This window comes from Alexandromys fortis, unplaced genomic scaffold (genome assembly GCF_014885135.2).
Source record: "Alexandromys fortis isolate MF-2015 unplaced genomic scaffold, M_Fortis_MF-2015_v1.1 scaffold_74, whole genome shotgun sequence".
NCBI classification, from domain to species: domain Eukaryota; kingdom Metazoa; phylum Chordata; class Mammalia; order Rodentia; family Cricetidae; genus Alexandromys; species Alexandromys fortis.
In genome coordinates this window covers 3,331,342-3,352,804 of record NW_026068008.1, presented here as the reverse complement: position 1 = coordinate 3,352,804, position 21,463 = coordinate 3,331,342, and the positions used below count along the sequence as shown (strand labels likewise).

The 21,463-nt window shown below is 46.9% G+C and overlaps 1 protein-coding gene and 1 long non-coding RNA gene across 4 annotated transcripts in view; one reads left to right on the top strand and one right to left on the bottom strand.

Annotated features, from left to right (window-relative positions):
* Nucleotides 1-21,463, bottom strand: part of LOC126513379 (uncharacterized) — a 1,096,546-nt gene that overhangs the window by 708,214 nt on the left and 366,869 nt on the right. The gene's annotated exons all lie outside the window — the stretch shown is intronic.
* Tpd52 (tumor protein D52) overlaps nt 8,984-21,463 on the top strand; it is a 93,601-nt gene continuing 81,121 nt past the window's right edge. Inside the window, exon 1 of one of the 2 annotated variants that reach the window (XM_050161725.1) lies at nt 8,984-9,402. In XM_050161725.1, the coding sequence (XP_050017682.1) occupies nt 9,384-9,402 (19 nt within the window). In that variant the 5' untranslated portion in view covers nt 8,984-9,383. The other variant, XM_050161727.1, reaches the window with a different exon arrangement.

Sequence of the window (21,463 nt, the reverse complement as noted above, 5' to 3'; positions counted from 1 at the left end):
TATATTAATGTTTTTTGAGGAAGGGTCTCATGACTCTCAGACTGTTTTCCAGTTTGCTGTATGGACAAGGATAACCCTGAATTTATGACTGCCCTACCCCTACCACCCAAGTGTGGGAAGTAGGCACGCACTACCACACCCCTTCCTCTGTTCTGCCCTTGATCCTTTGCAGGATAATGGAGGAGAAGATCTTGCTGCTAAGGCACAACAAAGTTAACACCCCTGTAATTTGAGTGTCCAGCTTGTCCTTCTTCTTGTGTATAGGAATTATGACTGAGTACTTCATCCTAGCTGAGGCCCAGTACGGATTCAGAGCTAACAGGAGCACAGTTGATCTGATCTTCACTTTGAGGCAACTGGCAGAAAAATATGAAGAATTTGGAAAAGACTTATATGTCTGTTACATCGACTTCAGGAAGGCATTTGATAGCATTTGGAGAGAAGGACTTTGGGAAACAATGAGGTTCTACAGGTACCCAGAGAAAATCATAATACTAGATAATGCCTATAAAGATACCTTTGCATCAGTCAAAATCTGTGGAGAACTAAGTGATGAGTTTAAGACAATCATGGGAGTGTTGAAGGGATGCGTCCTCTCACCACTACTCTGTAATATATTCCTGGAATTAATAACAGCAACAGCCCTGGAGGATGAGGTGTGCAGACAGGTGGCGTGTGAATCAATAGCTTGTGTTTTGCCGACGACACAGCACTGCTTGCTGAAAGTCCTAATGAGCTTCAGGCCATGGTAAACAGAGTGGTGGAAGTCAGTGAAAACCTTGGTGTGATCATGAAGGCTGAGATATGATACAAGAGAAGGATGCGTAAGAATTTTAGTGTTGTAATAAAGAATCAGAACCTCAAGCAAACAGTCAACTTTGTCTATTTGAAACCAGTTCAAAAGAGGGAACTATTTTAGATATCAAGAGGTGGATAGGGATAGCAAAGTTTACATTGCAGACACTAGGAAAGGTTAGATCAGCAAGCGACATAACGACATCAACAAAATTACAAAGAAAATTATGAGACGCTTGTCTTGAGCTGCCTTCTTTACAACTCAGAAACCTGGACAATGAAGTGCTCCTCAGAACAGTGGCTGAATGTGTTTAGACGGAATGTCCTAGGAAGATTCTAGGCGTCACACAAAGAGATAGGATGTGCAACAATGACATTAAGAAACATTCATCTACAGGATATGGAAGTAAAGTGCAGGATACGGAAATGGTGCTTGAGATACGTCAACCATGTTATTGAGAATGAATGACAGCAGATACCCGAAGATAGCACTGCTTGGAAGTTAGAAGAGTGCACGGGATGAGGCGAGGAGGAAGGTCCCCAAAACGCTAGCCAGACAGCATAAAGGAAGACTGTGGAACCTTGGGTATGACAGTAACACAAGCATCTAGGGCTGTCCAGGATAGGAACAACTGGAGAAGCGCCATAAACGGGCTGCCCATGCGTGCTTAAGCCGTGGCATAAATGACTAGCATACCTGGTGTGTTGGAGCGAGGATCAAACCCAGGGCATGAGAATTCTGGGCAAGCATCTACCAACTAAGCAATGCCATAGCCCTGAGACGTGTGCACGTGTAGCCAGTAGCATTAGGAACCCACGGTCCACTCATCACACTACCATCTCTGCAGCTCCCAACCAGCCTTCCTGAACCCGACTCCTGGTACAAATATCAATAACTTTTTTTTCTTAATTTTTAAAATTGATTCTTTGGAAAATTTTTATTCCCAAAGAATTCCACATCATGCATCCTAATCCCGCTTATTTTCCCGTCACCTCCATATCGGCCCATCACCCCCATAGGGTCCTCCCCAAAAGAAAATGAATTAAAAACAAAACAAACAAAACCCCACTTCTCTCCTCCATCTTTCCACCTCCCCAACACCTCTTCCTTCATCTTAGTGGCGTTGGGAGCTGTGGTGTGTCACAAGTAGACCCTTTTGTTCATGCCACGTACTTGCAAAAGTTTCTTGTAATGGGTTGTTGGTCTGTTCAAAGCCTCTGGCTTCTGGTACACCATTAACACTGGACCTCACCAAAACGTTTCCTGGAAATCCTGCCATTGCCCCAAGTCATGCAGCTATGGCTTCCTTCACACACTCTGGCAGGTCACGGATGGGGTGGATGTTTGAGCGGGCCAACTCAAAGCCTTGGCTGTGGGTCTGATTTTGTCAGTCTGGGCTGCTGGAGCTGCCCCACTTAGGCAAAGGATGGAGCTAATTCTCCCACACCTGTTGTGGGGGCACTTATCTTTCCAGAATATGGGGCCAGCTCTCCTGCTTCAGTGGCCAGCTAGGAGCTGGGCTAGCTCTCTCAGAGCCAGCATAGGGCGGTGCCGATTTAGCACAGCCATTGGATCTCAACTCACATAATTCCTATGGCCCCCTGTGTGTATTTTGGGCTACAGAGATTAGCATAGACCCCTGCTGCAGCAGGACCATAGACCCAGACATGCCCTTGGCAGCAGCTTGGGCCCAGTGCCACCTAGGCCCTGATAGCAGCACAGGCAACCCAGATCAGTATGGCCCTAGGATACCAACATGGTGTCAGATGGCTGGCCAGAAGACCCCAGGTATCCAAACGGTCCCGGTGGTAATAGAAGCCAAGGACATCAAATGGACCCAGACAGCAGCTTGGGCCCAGATGTCATCATGGCCCTGGGTGGCAGCACAGATCACTCATCCTGGGCACGGGCCTGGTAACCAAATAACCCTCAGACACCAACATGGTCTCCGGTGGTGGCCCAGACCCAGACACTGGGCATCCGTGTGGTCTTTGAGGGAACATAGGCCATGGATGTCAACACAGACCCTGACTGGAGTAGGACTATTGGCCCAGACACAACTTTCAGCAGCAACCTAGGACATGATGATGGACCCAGGTGGCAAACAGATCACCCACGTCAGCCTGTTCCCCCACTGCCTTTGCTTCTTCAGTTCCGCCTCTTCCTACAGCACACAAACCGGTCCACTTCTCTTTCTCTCCCATCTCTCCACTATATTTGCTCATCATAATGGTATTTACCTTGTAGTAACAGGTGAGCTTGTGGATGTCCCCAGCCTGCCCAAGGCTGTGAGGACCCAGGCAGGCCTGTAGCTTTCACACATCTGGAAATATGGATAACTCTTGATATACCAATTTAACCTTGCGTACTTCATTTTCAAAAAGCTGAGTTGGGAGTAAGGAAAATGGATGGAAACCCAGGTGACTCTAGGACTTACCATTGTGCAAAATAATGACTCCTATTGGACAGGAGCTAGGGAGCCCAAGGCCAGTGACACACCTCCTCCAAGGCCACACTCCCTAATCCTTCCCAAGCAATTCTAGTCACTGGGGACCAAGGGGTTCAATATATGAGCCTATGGGTATCTGTGAGGGCACTCAGTTTTGAATCTGTTTCCATCTTGACTAAAGGTGAGAGAGCTGAGACCTGGTCTTGCTCCTCAAGGACAAATAACAGGATGTTTGACCAAGGATGTGGCTACTGGATGCCTTACTCCTCAAAGGCCAGTCAACAGGATGTTTGGCTTAGGGCACAGTTACCAGGTGTTTTGAGGTGTAAGGAGGTATTTACTCTCACCTGTTCTTTGTACCATGGAAGGCTTTTGTTTTTCCCTTTTGACTGCGGCATAGAAGGACAGTGAGTGATAAACTCGCCCCCCTTTTTTTTACAGTCTTCACTGGAAGCCTCCTGACTCTACTTTCTGTCTCTTGTCTGTTTTTTTTTTTCTCAGTCCACATCCACACCCTCCTTCTCAGGAATGCACAGCCAAGTTGGGCTGGAGCCGACATTCTCATTTAAAAAAAAAAAAATTGAAGAACCAAAGTTCCTCCATTTTCTCCTCCACCTCCATCTTGCATCTTATGTAAGCTATTTCCCATAAAATATTTCAATCCTCAGAAATGGCTAGGAGCAAAAATAACAGGGTAGCCACCTGGAGAGGACAGATGACTGCGGAATGTCCCCTCCCGAAGGTCAGCCAATAAGAAACTTGACAAGCAACAGGTGAGGTTCAAAAACAAAATTTCTGAAAAGTCCCTAGACACAAGCCAATCAGGACTGAACTCGTCACCCTGCACCCTGCTGATGTAACTTTTCTGGGTCTTGCCTCCTCGAAGGGCAGGGTACCTACCTCCTCCTGCTACTGTGCTGACAAGGTCCCTGTTGGTTTGTAATTGAGCACGCAATAAACCTTGCTTTTGCATTTTGGTGAGTCGGGTCTCCCTGGTGGCCTTTTGGGGTCCCCACAGACTAGGCATAACAAACCCACAAATCCCTTGGTTTTCTTCTCTGCTTGCTATCTATCTATCTGTAGGGGGGAGGCCGCTAATCAGTTCCCAGCCACTCAGCCCCAAAATAACCACACAGAAACCATATTAATTAAATCACTGCTTGGCCCATTAGCTCTAGCTTCTTATTGGCTAACTCTTACATCTTAATTTAACCCATCTCCATTAATCTGTGTATTGACACGTGACTGTGGCTTACTGGCTAAAGTTCCCACATCTAAATCCGGCAGGGCTGCCTGTCTTCTCTCTGACTCCACCCTTCTTTCTCCCAGCATTCAGTCCAGTCTCCCCCACCTAGCTCTGCTCCGCCCCACCCTGTTCTGCTAAAGGCTCAAAGCAGTTCTTTATTCATTAATGGTAATCACAGCATATAAAGGGAAATCCCACACCATCTATCTATCTATCTATCTATCTATCTATCTATCTATCTATCTATCTATCTGTGTATGTTTGTGAGATAGAGGGGGGAAGATAGAGAAAGGAAGAATGTGATACAGCTAGAAAGAGGGGTGCTGACTTCCTTCCCATGTAGTCTATCATTGGAACTTGCTATATAGCCAAGGAGAACCTTGAACTCTTGGTCCTCACATTGCTACCTCCTGAGTGCTCCTACCATGCTTGTTTTTTTCCTCCTGTTTTGAACTCTTTTTTGTACCCACAGGCTCCTGATGGCAAGTCCTAAATTATTATTATTATTTTGGAAAAATTGTCCTGTAAGTGTGGTTCCTCTTGGCATTCTCCACTAGCAGCTTAGCATTTTGGCTGGCTCAGCTCTGTAAGATCAATTACCAGTGCCTGGCTTTGTGCGCTCTCTTTGTCCTTGTGGTTTTGTCTCCTTACTGTAATTTTAGTACCAATGGAGAGGAGTAAGCATGGATGGATGTTAGAAAGATACTTAAAGCCACTGAACTTTCCAAAGAGATAGCAATAGAATAAATTTAAAACACTTTTCATACTTGGGGTTTTTGTCGTAAAACATGACTACAGATTTTAGAGATGAGGAGCATGAGCCAGAGGAGCATCCATGAGAAACCCAGGACAGTAATGGTTTAAATCAGGGCCTTTAGTGCTGACCTGGCTATGTATCTGGCCTTGCAGCTTGCCTTTGAGCAGTAGCGTGCGCGGCTGTTCAGCACTGACCCTGCACTTGCCGTTCTTCTGCGCTGTCTGTGCAGGAGGAACACTGATACTTAGGAAAGCTAACCTTTATCCCTGGACCAGTGAAATGGTTTGTAAGACGCTGACTCAAAGCCAGGTCTGGGCATGCAGCTCACTTGCAATATCCCTTGCCTGGCAAGAGCAACATCCTGGATTCAATTTCAAGCACTGAAACAAAAGAAGAAAAAATATTGTTAATTATATTATCATTGATTCTGAAATAGCCGATGATGTTTACACCCTTGGGCCATCTTCAGGCTGGATGGGAGAGCGAGAATCCATGATAACAGCAATGGTTGAATCTCAGGAGAAAAGGGGCTGTGTCTCCTCTGGGTTTCCTCCCCCTCCCAGCTCTCATAATGCAGCCTGATAAATACCCAGGATTCAGAGGGGCTGAACATGCCAGGGGGTTAAGTGGTCTATGGCTTTTCTTAACATAACCCAGATCAATGCTGTGAGCTCATTTCCTGCTGCTACTCAGGGATTGCATGTCAGAATTCCATTAGAGCACATTCTTATCGTCTTCGTTACATCGTCACCGTCGCTCACACACCTACCAGGACGTGAGACAGCTATGGTGGTGTCTTAAGCAATTCACTATCAACTATGTGACACTGAATAGATTTCTCTCCAAAGTTGATCTATCTTGGGTCTTGGGCCTCTTAACGTCTCAGCCCTTTGGACTGTGACAGTCTGAGCAGGGAAGGCCAGTCTTGTGCTCTGCCGTGCTGCTATCTGACCAGCCAGCCAGTCAGGGTCGCCCTGGAGCTGCCGCACTCAGCAAATAAAGACAGAGCATGCCTCAGATGGTGGCTGAGGAGTGGACAAACGTTTTCGGTAAACACGATAGGGGGTATACTAACACTAAAATACACCACAAACACGACAGGGGTTATACTAACACTAACATAAACCAAGAAACTTATCATTTACTTGAAATTCAAATTGAAATTGGTGCCCTTTATTTTATCTGGAGACTCTAGGTCAAGGCTACTGGGAGGCCACAGCACTTGGCCCTGGCTTTAGAAAATGAGTTTCAGTGCCTCTCTTGGGGGAAGGAGGCCTTATTTCCAGACAGAGGCCTCTATTCATACCTGTACCATCTCTACAGATCATGACCCCTCCATGGGCTGGTATCTCTGAAATCTCTTGTCTTGACAGGCCTGCATGCATTATTGGGGTTTTTGGCCTCATTCCCAGGATAAGCTTTGTGATGACCACGCTGGTCTGGAAGTGTGGCCAAGGGGCAGCTGATGCTCTAATGCAGGTATAAGGAAAGAACCAGAGACAGTCGGGGCCTCTATTGGTTCCTGCGGTGGTTTGAATAAAATGGCCCCCATAGGTAGGTGCAAAGGGAATGTCACTATTAGGAGGTGTGGCCTTGTTGGAGGAGGCAGGCTTGGGGGCTCAGATGCTCAAGTCGCAGATTACGTGGGACTCTCAGCTCCTTCTCCAGCACCATGTCTGCCCGCATGCTGCCATGCTTCCGGCCGTGATGATAGTGGACTGAACCTCTGAACTGTAGGCCAGTCGCAATTAAATGTTTTCCTTTATAAGTGTTGCTGTGGTCATGGTGTCTCTTCACAGCAATAGAAACCCTAACTTAGACAGCGTCCTTGCCCCAAACTTAGGGGTGTCACGGCAGAAAGCATACGGATGTCTCTATACTTTGTATGATCTCTGATGGCTTTCAGGTTGGGGAGGTATGTATGATGAGGGCAGAGTACATTTTCACGTGCATAATGTTTTTGTTTGTTTGTTTATTTATTTAGTGGCAGGGAACCGCACCTGCCAAACCCATCCTACCTAAGTCAGCCATCCATCCTGGAAGTCCCTAGTCTTTAAGTCGTTCAGTGAAGATTTTGGAACAAAAAAATCTACAGTTTCTTGTAGAGATTTCCGCAATGGATTAGTTTATAGAAGAATCTACCTGGCTACTGTGTCGCATGTCTCTAGTTTGGGAGATAATACATTTGAGGCCAGCCTAGGTCACACAGTAAGCCTGATGTGGTACACAGCCATAACCCCGGGGCTTCACGTGTGCTAGGGAAGCTCCCCCAGCTAAGCAGCCTCTCCCGCTCCTTGTCTTTGCTCTTGAGACAGGGTCTCATGGAGCCCAGGCTGACTTCTAAGTTTTTATGTATCCAAATGTGAGCACGACCTCCTGATCTTACTGCCTCCGTTTCCCAGCTACCAAGACTATCAGTGTGGCACCACCATGCCAGGCTTAACAGATTAGGTTGCAAAATGCCCTGGTGTATCAGGGTTGCACTTGAGCCATGTAACAGGAGCCGAAATAATAATGATTTTACAAAGCAGGCATTGATCTTTCTTTGGTAGAATGCAGGTCTACATGACCAGATCCATTCTGCCTTTGTCTCTGCCTGCCATCCTTGGCTTCCTTCCTTCTAGTTACACTGGGCTCATTGCTCCTGTAAGTAAAGTGGAAAATAATGCTCTCTCTCTCTCTCTCTCTCTCTCTCTCTCTCTCTCTCTCTCTCTCTCTCTCTGCCCTTGGTAGCCCAGGTTGACTCCAAATTTGTGGTCCTCCTTCTTCTTCTTCCCTAGTGCTGAAATTATTCTTTTACATGCAGTCAAGAAGGGATCTCTGTCCTTTTCTTTAAATAGTTTCTTGGATCCTGTCTTAGTTAGGATTTCTATTGCTGTGAAACACCATGACCAAAAAGCAAGTTGGGGAGGAAAGGGCTTATTTGTGTTACACTTGAGCATTGTTGTTCATCGCTGAAGCAAGACAGAATAGGAACTCAGACAGGGCAGGATCCCAGAGGCAGTAGCTGAGCCAGAGGCCATGGAGAACAGCTGCTTATTGCCTTGCTTTCTATGACTTGCTCAACTAACCTTAGAGAACGGAGGACCAGCAGCCCAGGGATGGCACCACCCAACATGGGCAGGGCCTTCCCCATTGGTCACTAAATGAGAAAAGGCCTCACAGCTGTATCTCAAGGAAGCATTTTCTCAGCTGAGGTTGCTTCCTCTCTGATGACACTAGCTTGTGTCAAGTTGACACACAGAGCCCCAACTAGGCCAACCTTGCTTACTCCTGGAGAGCTATCTCCAGCTACAAGGTCCTGCCTGGGCAGTATTTCAGCTGTGCGACACGCGGGTTCCCAAACAGGAAGAAAAACGAGAACATTTACATACATGACTGAGTATGTAAACTCGTCAAGAGATGAGGAATAAGGCAAGCGTTCTTTTTAAAATCTGAGACAGGGTCTTGCATCTTCTTATATAGTCCATGCTAGTCTCAAATGTACCATCTTCGAGCATGCTACGCCTACACTTTTAAGACTAAGCTACACTCCCAGACGTATGTGGTTCGAATTCTTTTTCATATTATAGTATTTCCTTCCATGCCAAATTTACCTTAATGTTGATATACACATATACATACATTCATACACACACATAAACACTTCAACAGTAATAAGAATTTACTCTGAATCAAGTATGGCTATGGTTCAAGAACACTAAGTCACCCAAATGACTCGTTCCACCTTGCAAACAGTGTTTTCCGTTCGAGCAGGTGCACAGGGGCGGAGAAAGGAGCAGTCGCGAGGCCAGAAGCCTGGGAGGAAACTTTCAGCTTCACAAACTTGCGAGCGAAGTGCAAACGCCACCGACTCGCAGCTGCTTGCCCAGCCTCGGAGTCCCCTTTCCTCCCCTTTTCAGCCCCTCCCTGGCCTTTTCCGACCTTCAGGACTCCTGCCCGGCGCCGCCCGCCCGCGCCGACGTGGCGGAGCGCACAGGTCGCGGTCAGGTGGTCGGTGACGCCCGGGACCGGCTCCCGGGAGGGCGGCGCCAACGCCCGGGGTGGGGACTGCGCGGCGGCCGCGGGCGGAGCGCGGAGCGGCGCGGAGGAGCGCGGCGGGCGGGCGGAGCGCCGGGAGCGAGGTGGCACAGACATGGACCGCGGCGAGCAAGGTAGGCGGTGGCAGGCTCCCGGCGACCGCGCGGAGCCTCGGAGCGGCGTCTGGGCGACCCCGACCCGGCACGCTTCGGTGGCCGAGCCTGGGAGCCACTCACGAGCGCGGAGCGGGCAAAGGGGCCTCATCGCTGGAGCGTGAGTGTGAGCGAGTGTGCTCCGGCGTGCTCGAGCGAGTGTGCGCAATCGCGTGCGAGTGTACTGGGGAGGAGAAGGGGAGCGAGAGCCGGCGGAGGTGCTAGGCTACGCGCTGGGAGGACCACTCAGGCAGCGCGCTGGCCTCAGGGTCACCGCCAGATCCTGGAAGTGATGGGCTTCAGGTGGGACCGTGACTTGAGAAGTCTTCCTACCTGCCAGTTAGGATTCTTGGTGGTCTTTGAGCCAATGGCCACAGTGTTTGGATGTGGATATTCGTCATACTAGGAGTCCCGAAACTGTAGAGTGCTGCCTGTCTGCTTGGTTGGGGGAAGGGAGCGTTCATGGCGTGGATCTTAGTGGCCAGGTGAATCTTAGAGATCCCGTGCACCGTGGCTTTCTATTTTCTTCCTAAGACAGCAACTCAAGTGAAATCGCCAGGAATAGAATCATAATGGGGATGTGGTCAGGGTAGGTTGTGGGTTTCGATTGAAATATTGACTACAATGAAGAGCGCTGCTGTGATATGGTATGGGTGATGGTTTACAAATGCTAAAGAAAATACCCAGTGTTTACGAAGTGTGTTTAGGAATCGTTCCTGTTGTGTGCCCCGGTAGGACACTTCATTTTCTGCTTTTGCCTTTGGTATGAGTTTCAAGCATGAGTTATTAAAAATATAAATAAAACCATATTTTACTTGTACTGTATTCTATTTGCGATTAATTTGTAAGGTAGAATTTTAACCCTAGTAACCCCCCATTCTATGTTCACACTGTGTGTGCTTATAAACCTGGCATACAATATGCTCATGAGTTTGTTACTCATGTACCTTTACACATGCACACACATTGTCTAGATTTTTGGTTTTTGGGGTTGTGTTTCCTCTTTGAGCCTGTGTGGTTGACTGAATTAACTAAGTAACTTGACCTTTGTGGGTCAAAGAGTTAGAAAGTTTGTCTTTATAAACCTTTATAAAACAGTATTATTTCATCTGACTTTTCATGCAGACTGTCTGGGTAATGCATATGTGTATGTGATTGGTTTGTGTGTTCCGTGCATGTCTGTGTATGTGTTTTTGCACTGCCACGTTTAACATGTTGATGTTTTTCAGTAACAGCTTGTTACTTTGAAGTGTGCCAAAGTGCTGTTTGGTTTAGGTGTCTGGGCGACTCGCAATGGACTGCCTGTTTTCGTCCAGCAGCTGCCTCAGCCGGTTAAGGCACTGTGTGGTTTATGGGATTTTTAAGTTCCTAATTCTAGGAGTTGTAAGGAGAGTCATCATGGTGTTCAAGTGTTTCCTGTGCTGACATAGTCACTTGTCTTGCTGTCATTGTTTTCAGCTGGACACCCTGCCCCTTTGGAGAGTGTGGGGGAAGGCCAGCTGCCTTATTCTTGCTAGGAATTTCCCTAAACCTTTGTGACAGGCCGCCTGCCGTCAGCCGGACCCCAGGGAAAGTAAGTACTCAGCAAGGCTTGTTGATGCTTTGGATTGAAAGAGCCTGTGTGGCTGCTTCCAGCTGCTACCCTCTGTCTCCCTAGTTCCCTTTTCGGTCTCTTTGTTTCCTTCTCCTTTTTTTCCCTTTCCTACTTCCTTTTCTCTGTGATAAGGCTGTGTTTAGCAGGCCAGATAACTTTACCTGTAAGGGCCTTTGAACTGGCAGTGTAGGTGGGTCTGCCCTGAAGGAGTGTGCGTCCAATGCCTGGCTTCTTGTGTGGTTTTAAATCTGGTGCGCACCAGCATCCCAGTGTTGGCTGGGATGCAGTGTAGTAAACTGTGATTGTGTCCTTATTTAGTTGTAAGGTCATTATTTTTCATCCCCAGAGTATTTCAATCTAAATCATAAACTCTTTGGACTTACTTTTTCTTTTTTTCCCTTCCTTTTTTTCTGTAAATCCCAGCCTCTGCCGGCCTCCATCTTTGGAGGCCCCTCCCCTGTAACCCCTCGAACCTTGATCCCCCTCCCCAGGAAAGTTCAAGACCACTCCCATAGGTTAGAGTTATTTAAACTGCTCGCCAGAAAATAAACACGTTGTTTTCCCTTTTTCTCTGGTGGTTGTGTTGGTGACTTCTCATTCCCCTCAGGGCCACCCGGGAGTTCAGGTGTCTAATTAAATCTGGACATCTTTTAATCTGGTCTGACTTGGCTTGATTATGATTATTTTGTTTCACCAGAGAGCTTGCAGCTAGAAAATATTCCTAAAACTTTCCTTTCTTCTTTGTTTTGTTTTGTTTGAGTCAGAGTTTCTCCTTGTATCTGCCCTGGCTGTCCTAGAACTTGCTTTGTAGACCAGACTGGCCTTGAACTCCTAGAGATCCACCCGCCTTTGCCTCCCGAGTGCTGGGACTAAAGGATTTAAGTTAAATGTCCCCTTCTTGTCTTACTTGAATTCTCTTGAGAAGGCCTTAGATTTCCTTGTATGATGCTGGTGCCGTATATTTTGCTACTGATCTTTTTTTTGTTGTTGTTGTTTTGTTTTGTTCAAGACAGGGTTCTCTGTAGCTTTGGGGTCTGTCCTGGAACTAGCTCTTGTAGACCAAGCTGGCCTCGAACTCACAGAGATCAGCCTGCCTCTGCTGCCCAAATGCTGGAATTAAAAGACTATGCCACCACCGTCCGGCTGCTACTAATCCCTTTAACAGACCTATAAGCTTAAAATAAACATATTTCTGTCATGTTCTTTGATACTTTGTAGTCTATGCCCAGGTTATTTTTCTACTTTTTGTTTAGATGTTGGGTACCATGCTTTCTTTCTATTGCAAGGGATCTCAAAAATACCTTCTCTGCCTATTGCTCTCTAAGCATGCTCAGGCATTAGCTGGGCAGGGAACTTACCGTGGATGGTGTTTCCTACGCTGCACCGCTGTGCCTACTGGAGCATGCCTGTGTGACAACAAAGCCCTCCTGTCTCCTTTACTGAATAAATATTTATATGCAAGGACTCCCTTATGTCAGTAAGAGCATGAGCGCTGTGATAGGGTGGCAGCTGTAGTCCATCTTCTGAGCATGGTGTTCCTGTCAGGGATACTGTGACAGCTGTAGCCCATCTCCTGAGCATGGTGATCCTGTCAGGGATACTGTGTGTGACAGCCATAGTCCATCTCCTGAGCATGGTGATCCTGTCAGGGATACTGTGACAGCCATAGTCCATCTCCTGAGCATGGTGTTCCTGTCAGGGATACTGTGACAGCCGTAGGCCATCTCCTGAGCATGGTGTTCCTGTCAGGGATACTGTGACAGCCGTAGGCCATCTCCTGAGCATGGTGTTCCTGTCAGGGATACTGTGTGTGACAGCTGTAGCCCATCTCCTGAGCATGGTGTTCCTGTCAGTGAAATAGTACTTAAAGGGAAAAAGGAATGGTTACCAGAGCCAGAAACCCGAGGAGAGAAGATGTGGAAGGGGAAGAACAGTGGAATGATGTGTTGTTGTTCTTTAACCATTTAGCTTTAGAGGTAGCTCAGATCTGGGATGTCACTTATTTAAAAGTAAAGTAGGTGTAGAGAAGAACGGATAACACAAAGGGTCTCCTCTGGTGACATCAGGAGCGACCTGCCCAGGTTATTATTGCTCAGCATCCTCCGTTCCCATATGTCTGCATGGATATCTTTGTTGGGTTTTTTCCACTTTCTGCTTGTTTTTTTTTTTTTTTTTTTTTTTTTTTTTNGTGTTGTTGTTCTTTAACCATTTAGCTTTAGAGGTAGCTCAGATCTGGGATGTCACTTATTTAAAAGTAAAGTAGGTGTAGAGAAGAACGGATAACACAAAGGGTCTCCTCTGGTGACATCAGGAGCGACCTGCCCAGGTTATTAGTGGGCAAGCTTATGCGTTCCCATCTGTCTGTATCTCTCTCTCTGTTTGTTTCTCTCCATTTTCTGCTTGTTTTTTTTTTTTTTTTTTTTTTTTTTTTTTTTTTGACAGCCTGTCTGACCATCCCAAGGGGGAAAGCTGAGTAGTGGGAGTGGCTGAGGTCTTTTAGCAGATTCTCTGAACAGAATAATCTAAGGGTGTAGTAAAAACAGATACTACACATCCACCGTCAGAGCAGAACTTGCGCGGAGCCTTTGCCGCAGGCTAAGCTCATTTTGTGCCCTCTTGGGGTTAATTTGCTGCTTTCCTTGTTGACTGTTGTAAAATCTCTTTTGAGACCCTCACAAACTTTAAACTGGCTGAGTACCAGCTGTAAAGATACCATGGTTTTACATTTTTAATTTAAAGAAGAGATCAAAGATTTGTTGGTTGATTGGTGGTTTGATCGAGCAGGATCTTGCTAGGTAGCCAAGGCTGGCCTAGAACTTTGTCTTTCTGTGTGCCGGGTCAGAGGTGATTCAGGGCACATAAGTTGTTAATGAAAATTGAAGAAAAAAAAAAACTACCAACATTAAGCTCTAAAAATATGTGTTTTTTGGGGGGGGGTTTAAAATAATTTATTTTAGAAAAATTAGAAACGGGGAGGAATAGAAAGAAAATAAAATTCGTTTTTGTTTTGCTGGGGCTGCTGGATGAACCCGGGCCTGGGGATCGAACCCAGGTAAGGGCTCAGACAGTGAGCCATGTGTCCAGCAGCTTCATTGTTGTATGTGTGTGTGTGTTCAGAGGCCAGAGAAAAACAAGTGGTTTTATCTCTCTCCATCTTACTTCTTCGGATAAAGTCGCCCCACTGAGCCTGAAGCTCAACATTTTAGCCAGGCTGGTGAGCTTCTGGAATTTTCTGTCTCTGTCCCTACTGATTGGGTCACAGGCATTGGGAGTGACCTTGCTTTTCACATGGGTGCTGTTTTTTTTATTTTTGCTTTTCAAGACAGGTTTCTCTGTGTAGCCCAGGCTATCCTGGAACTTGCTCTGTGGACCAGGCAGGCTACGACCTCAGAGATCTTCCTGCCTCTGCTTCTGAGTGCTGGGATTCACTGCCATCCAGTATGTGCTGGGGTTTTGAACTCAGTTCCTCATGGAGAACAAGCATTCTTCCATCCAGTATGTGCTGGGGTTTTGAACTCAGTTCCTCATGGAGAACAAGCATTCTGCCATCCAGTATGTACTGGGGTTTTGAACTCAGTTCCTCATGGAGAACAAGCATTCTGCCATCCAGTATGTGCTGGGGTTTTGAACTCAGTTCCTCATGGAGAACAGCACTTTTGCCAGTTAAGCCATTTCCTTAGCTATTTGTTTGTTTTTAAAGACATCTCTTCCAGTTCTAGGCTGACCTTAAACTCCTCGTCCTTTTGCCTCTGCCTCCCAAATACCACCAAGCCTGGCCATAGTTTTATTTTTAAGGCCATTTGGACATATTATTTTATGTCTAAGATAGGCAATATTTAGCTTGTTTCTCATTAATAGGCATTTAAATGTCATGTATGGAAAAACTTCTCTTTATGTAGACGAGGTCTCCTCCTGTTGTGGAGATCCTCCTGCATTTGTCTTCTAAGTGCTGGAGTTAAGGCTTGTGGTATGACCAGGGGTTTGTTAGCATTTGGACTTCCCTTCCTTACCTCTGTTTCATTGCCTCTGGTATGGAGAGGGCTTTCATGGGAGCATTATCTCATTTCAGGATGAAAAGATGGGGCCAGAATGCCCTGCTGCACCTACTACTGCTCAGCTTGTTTAGCTTAGAACAATCAGTAAGTTGGTTTGAGTGAGAATGATTTCTATAGGCTCATGTATTGAATACCTAGTCCCTATACTGTTGGGGAGGGGGTCAGGAGGTGTGGCCTTGTGGGAGGGTGTGGCCTCGTGGGAGGAGGGTGTGGCCTTGTGGGAGGAGGTGTGGCCTCGTAGGAGGAGGGGTGGCCTTTGGGAGGGTGTGGCCTTGTGGAAGGAGGTGTGACACTGGAGTGGGCTTTGAGGTTTCAAAAGCCCTGTACCAGGCCCAGTCTCTCCCTCATCCTCCCTCTCTTCTCCCTCCCCCCTTTCTCCTCCTTTCTCTCCCTTTCGCCCCCGCCCTCCATGCCCCCCTCCCTCACTCTTGCTCTTGCATGTGGATCAGGAGCCACTGCTCATGCGCCATGCCTGCCAGCCAGCCAGTCCTTACTTTATAAGTTGCCTTGGTCATGGTGTCTCTTCATAGCAATAGAACGGTAACTAGACAGCCGGAGGAAGCCTGTCTTGGCATGCCGTGTCCTGACGTTGTGTGCATCATGCCTGTGGGAAGAATTCGTAGAAGAGTGTGACTGTTCACTTTTGATTGTGCCAAGTCCTGCTCCATGGGAAGTGCCAGTTGTCCCACTGGCGTGTGTGAACGTCTGCTTCCCCACACCATGTGGTCGGGATTCTTGCACATTTCCAGCTTTGCTTATCTCACAAAAGAACGATGACTCATCCCCCCCCCTTACCGCACCACTATCCCCCTCCCTATTCTCCTTTATTTGGAGACAGGGTCTCACCAAGTAGCCCATATTGGCCTCATTTGTGGTAAGCTTGCTGCCGCAGCCTCAGACGTGAACCTCTCCACCTTTTCTGACAGGAACATGTATCCACGTCTTTGGATGTGCTCGACATTTATATTTTAGTTTCGGTAAAGCGTTAAACTGTCGTCATTGCCAGTTTCTCCATAGTACTGTCCGCATTTCCCTGTCTTGTTTTGCCAGGTGCGACCTCCACCCATGAGGTGGTGTTTACTCTTCCTAGCTTGCAGTCCCTTCTTTGACTTCATGGTGATTGTTTTTCCCAAACAGAAATACTAAGCAATTATCTTTTCATTTATAGCTTCTAGCTTATGAATCATTCCTAGAAATGCCTTCTTCACTTGGACTTTATGTTTTGATGGTTTTATTTTTTTACATTTCAGTCTTCCATCTGGAGTTTATTTTAATCAGAAGCATGAGGTTTGAATTTCAGCACCTCAACCTCCCCCCATACAATTCGCTGCCCAGGCACCCAACACCATTGCTTGCCTGGGGGGTTTCCCCCACCTATTCCAAACACCGCTGTAGCAGGCGCTAAACTCTTGCCTGTTTTTTCCTCCTTGATTTGCATGCTCACTGAGAGCAGCTGACTTCACAGGATGTACACAGGCTGTGGGAGGCTCAGCTCCCTCACTGATGTCTCCTTTCCTTTCCTGTGCTGTCCGAGTTTCTTCTTTACCATTCCTGCCAGATTTTATTTCCAAATGAAATTTCAGTTAGCCTCGCAGTGAACTGAAAAGAAATGCCACCAGTTTATCCTGTTTTCTTGACTGTAGAAACTGGTTTGCTTTCTCCTCATTCCCTTTCCTTGCCTTTTTCCCTTCCCCTTCTCCCCCAGCCCCATCTCTTTCCCTGTCTCTCTTACCGTGCAGCTCAGGATGGTCTTGATCTCATGGTCCTGCTGAATACTAGGATTACAGGCGAGCTGTCACATACAACAGCTTAGTCTGTGTGTGTCTTGAAATTGATTACCTTCAATAATGTTTGTCAGAATCATACCATGTGTATAATTTGTTTTGGATCCTATTAGATTATAGGAAATTTACCACAGTTTAAAAAGAATGATGGTTTTATGCTTCAGTGTGGTATGGGTAGAAATGGAGTCCTCCGTCAGGTGGCTGTGTGCCATTGTCTCCTCCTCTAAGAGTTAACCCTGTTGGGTTGATCTAGCTTCTGGCCAAGGAACCACTCCTCACTGAGGTAGTTCCACCTTAAGCTGTCAAAGAGGTAGGAGGACTAATTACCCCTTAATGAGATGATGTGATTTTCCTTCCCCAATTCCAGGCTTTTCTGCCTTTGCCCCTGGTCCCATCCACTGTTCCCTGGGGTCTGTCTGCTTCCTGAGTCCCGGCACAGAAGGTCATAACTTCTGTCTTCCTTCTCTTCTCCCTCTTTCTTTGGCGCACTGGAATATATATACGTTCTGGCCAAAGTAACATTATATTACATATATTAATGTTACTTTGGGACTTTTTACTCTTTCTTTAATGCTCCCTACCTTCATTTGGTTGCTCCTTTGCCAATGTGGCTGATGGCCATGATGGCTTAACCAGAACACCATGGCTTAACCAGAACATCGTGGCTTAACCAGAACATCATAGTTTGCTTTCTCTCTTTGCTTCATCTTCCTTCATGGACAGCTGCTGAGATCTACCGCTTGTCTACCATGGGGTTTTCTTTGAAACTCCAGTAAGAGACCATCTTAAATTCTTGTATTAATGAGAGTAAGAACCCCAAGAAGTGACCCTGATTTCCTTCGTGTCATGTGATGACCATGAAGAAACTCCCAGGAATTATTGGTGACACTGTCATTGGTATGTTGACATTGATGTCTCTGCTCTTCATTGGCTGTTATTTTTGTTATTATTAATAATGCTGTAAGAGAAGTTGCCAACTTAACTAACGAGATTTAGTATTAAGAGTAAATGCCTTGAGGTGACATTTTAGGCACATTATATTCCTCCAAGTGGCCTTTGATACTTCTTTCTTAAAGTCTGTCTTCTGGCTTCAAATGCTTTGATAATCAGTATTAAAACAGTGGGTTTAACTATTCGTTTGTGAACTATACCTTAGCTCACAAACACTGCTTTATGTTGCAGACAAATGCACATTCAGGTTTTAAAGTTGCATATAAAAGTTTTTGGACCGGGAACTCAATGGCTCATGTGTTCCCTGCTGCATCCTGAGGTTGTTGGAGCCAGTGCGGACGAGCATGGAAAGAAAGTATGGCCCAGTCAGTAGGGCGAGAAAAGGAAAGAAAGTGGTTTATCCAGCCTGCTAGAGTCTGACCTCAGCTAGAAAGGAGATGTCCCTGGAACACCTCTCCATACTCATCGTGGGTGTTTGCCAGAGGCAGTTCACAAGCGCGAGCCACACCACACACTTGCTGAGTGGAGAGACCGCTAGTGTGAACGGAGTCAGGCGGGAGTCGAGTCGACAGTAAAGGCTAAGAATCAGGGAGAGAGACTGGCTCAGCCAGGAGGCAGGAATATATGTCCTAATATGCTTTCTATAAACCACAGGAAATGTGCTTTGTAAATAGAAGAGATGGGCGCTTTCCTTCTGCAGTGTTTGTAAAAAGTGCTACGTGTGCATAAAGTAGACGGCGCTGGTTAAGTTTTTATTCAGCAGAGGGTATTAGGCATGGTGCCAAGCCATTGCTTTAATAAACCAAGTTCTTTGATATTTCAGTGTTACTAATGTCTTCTTAGCCTAAGATACATGGGAGGTCTTGGTACTGTTTGTTTGTTTGTTTATTTATTTATATCTCAGGCTGCTCTGGACCTGGATGTAGACAAGGATGACCTTGCACTTCTGATCCTCCTGCCTCCCCTTTTCAGGTACTAGGATTATAGGTGCATGGTACTGAACTTGATTTAGTGCTGGAGACCACATCCAGAGCCGTCCGTGCTGGGCAGCATCCACTGAGCCACACCCAGGCCCCTCACCGCGTTCTAGAATAGCTTCTTTGAATGTGTGTGAAGGACATAGGGCCTGTTTCTCTTGGCCAGGAAAACGGAAAACACTTTGCCCTTGTGGAGCATTTATCAAAAGGATGCCCGCTTTGCCGCTGCTTGTCCAGAGGGTGTGTTAAATGTGTCGTCCCGCCTGCTGTGGAAGATGGTCTAAAGCCATCTGTCCTAGTTAGAATTTTATTGCTGCCAGGAGACACCATGTCCACACCAACTCTGTAAAGGGAAAACATTTGATTGGGGCTAAGAGTTCAGAGGTTTAGCCCATTATCGCCGTGGCAGGAAGCATGGTGGCAGGCAGGTAAACATGGTGCTGGAGAGGGAGCCTGGAGAGTTCTACATCTGGCTCCACTTAAACCTGGCTTGAGCTTCTGAGACCTCAAAGTCCACCCCCAAGGACACTCTTCTCTAATGAAGCCACACCCACTTCGACGAGGCCACGCCTCTTAATAGTGCCTCTCCTTGTGACCCTATGGGGAGCATTTTCTTTTCTTTTTCTTTTTTTCTTTATTTTCTTCTTTTCGAGATAGGGTTTCTCTGCATCTTTGAAGCCTGTCCTGGAACTAGCTCTTGTAGTTGGCTTCAGACTCACAGAGGTCCACCTGCCTCTTCCTCCCAAGTACTGGGATTAAAGGCATGCGCCACCATCGCCTGGCTATGGGGCCATTTTCATCCAAACCACCACATCATTTTCCTAGTAGATGCCCAGACATTCAGCTAGCATTTTGTACGTTGTTTTGGTAGTGTTTGATTTATAAATACACTAATAATATGGAACAGTTGTAACAATGAACCTTACAGAGTGCTTCTGTCTGGGACGTTTGTCTGTCTGTTGTTTTGAGACCCCAGGCTGGTCTAGAACCCGCCACAGTCCTCTAAGTGCTGGGGTCACAGGTGTGAGCTGTCATGTCTAGCTTACTATTTCCAGAGCATGGTTTTTCCTGAGCTCTGAGAACCAAGGAAAACAAACCCACAACTCACAGCGATTTGCATCAGAACCCCAGGTGTGATGCCCACGAGAGTTCCGCTGCTTGCTGTCTCTGGGTCTCTCAGCACTACTGCCATTTTTCATCTGCTTGTGAGGGTATAGGCAGCGGTCACAGCTTCCGCAGATTTACTCTGCTGGCTGTGGAGAGCCCACAAAACCACTGCTGTCCCTAAACTTACGGTCTCTAAGAAAGTGACATTGAATCAAAAACCAGTTTTGTTTTGTTTTCATGAGCAGGACACAGCATACTCTTTAGAAATATTTTCCTCACGGTTAATTAAAACGTAATTGGAATCTGAAGGTGCAGAGGAACGAAGTGTCAGGCCTGCCTCACATTTGTGGGTTGTTTGGAGTCTTTTTAGTGTGACGACATTTCTGGAGTGTTCTGGAGTGTTTTCTGTGTGCTGGGCTTCATACTAAATGTATTGAGGTTCCTTTTTTTAAACTTTGTTTATTTTTAATTTTTTAGACTCGTGACAAGCCCTGGGGACAGGCGTTAGTGGTGATGCCGCTTTATTGAATGAGTTCTGCAGAGCACAGTGCTTGGCACAGACCGATCTGGGCTTCTGATCTGTGGTGTCAGGCTAAGACGTACATGTCATTGTCCAACTTAACATCATTTAGAAGTCACCCAGTGTCCCTTTTCCCTTGGAGGGCAGTAGCATAGCTACTGTAGAGTGTAGAAGGTGGCCTGTATGTCTGTCTGTCGTCTCTCTTCAGAGTTAATTTTAAGTGTTGAGAGGAAAGCATGCTGGGTATGAAGTCACATCTGGGTTCCAGATTTCCCGTGACCTTTTCTGGTTCTGAGACGTTGGATAAGTCAGCTCACCTCTCTGACACTGAGAAAGCCCCAAGTGCTTGTGAAATTAGGTGAACATCTGAGTAGCTACAGGTGTTCCTGATCCCGAAGCGGCAAGTTAGGTGACTGTGGAGAACTTGAACTCAGTGGCTCCCAGTGCAGATCAAATGTTGTGGATTTAGAGACACTTCCATGTGGTGACCACCCGCAGGCTCGGGTGTAGGCAGCCAACTCCTCTGTCTGCTTGCCCCCTCCCCCCCCTTGCCCTATTCTGCTAAGCCACTGGCTGAAACAGATTTATTTGTTAACCAATAAAAGCAGCACATAGACAGAAGGACATTCCACACCACAGGGGCAGTCTGGACTGACAGACAAGGGAAGTGGATGATGGGAAAGCCACCTACCTGCCAGGGAGGAAGCCAGCAACTTCATTCTCCGAACCTGGACTTGCAGAGTGCGCGGGCCTGGACGTTCGCATAGTCTCCGTTCATGTGTTGGTGCCCCAGTGTGTGGTGGTATTTGGAGGGGAGGACTTTGGGAGGTCATTTAGCCATGAAGGTTGGACCCATGAATAGGGTTAATGCTTCTCTCTCTCTCTCTCTCTCTCTCTCTCTCTCTCTCTCTCTCTCTCTCCCTCCCCCCCCCCCCCCCCCCCCCCCCCCCCCCTTCCCTCTCCCACTCCCTCTCCCGTCCTCCCTCTCTCCCTCCTTCTCTCTCTCCCCCCTCTCTCTCTCTCTCTCTCTCTCTCTCTCTCTCTCTCTCTCTCTC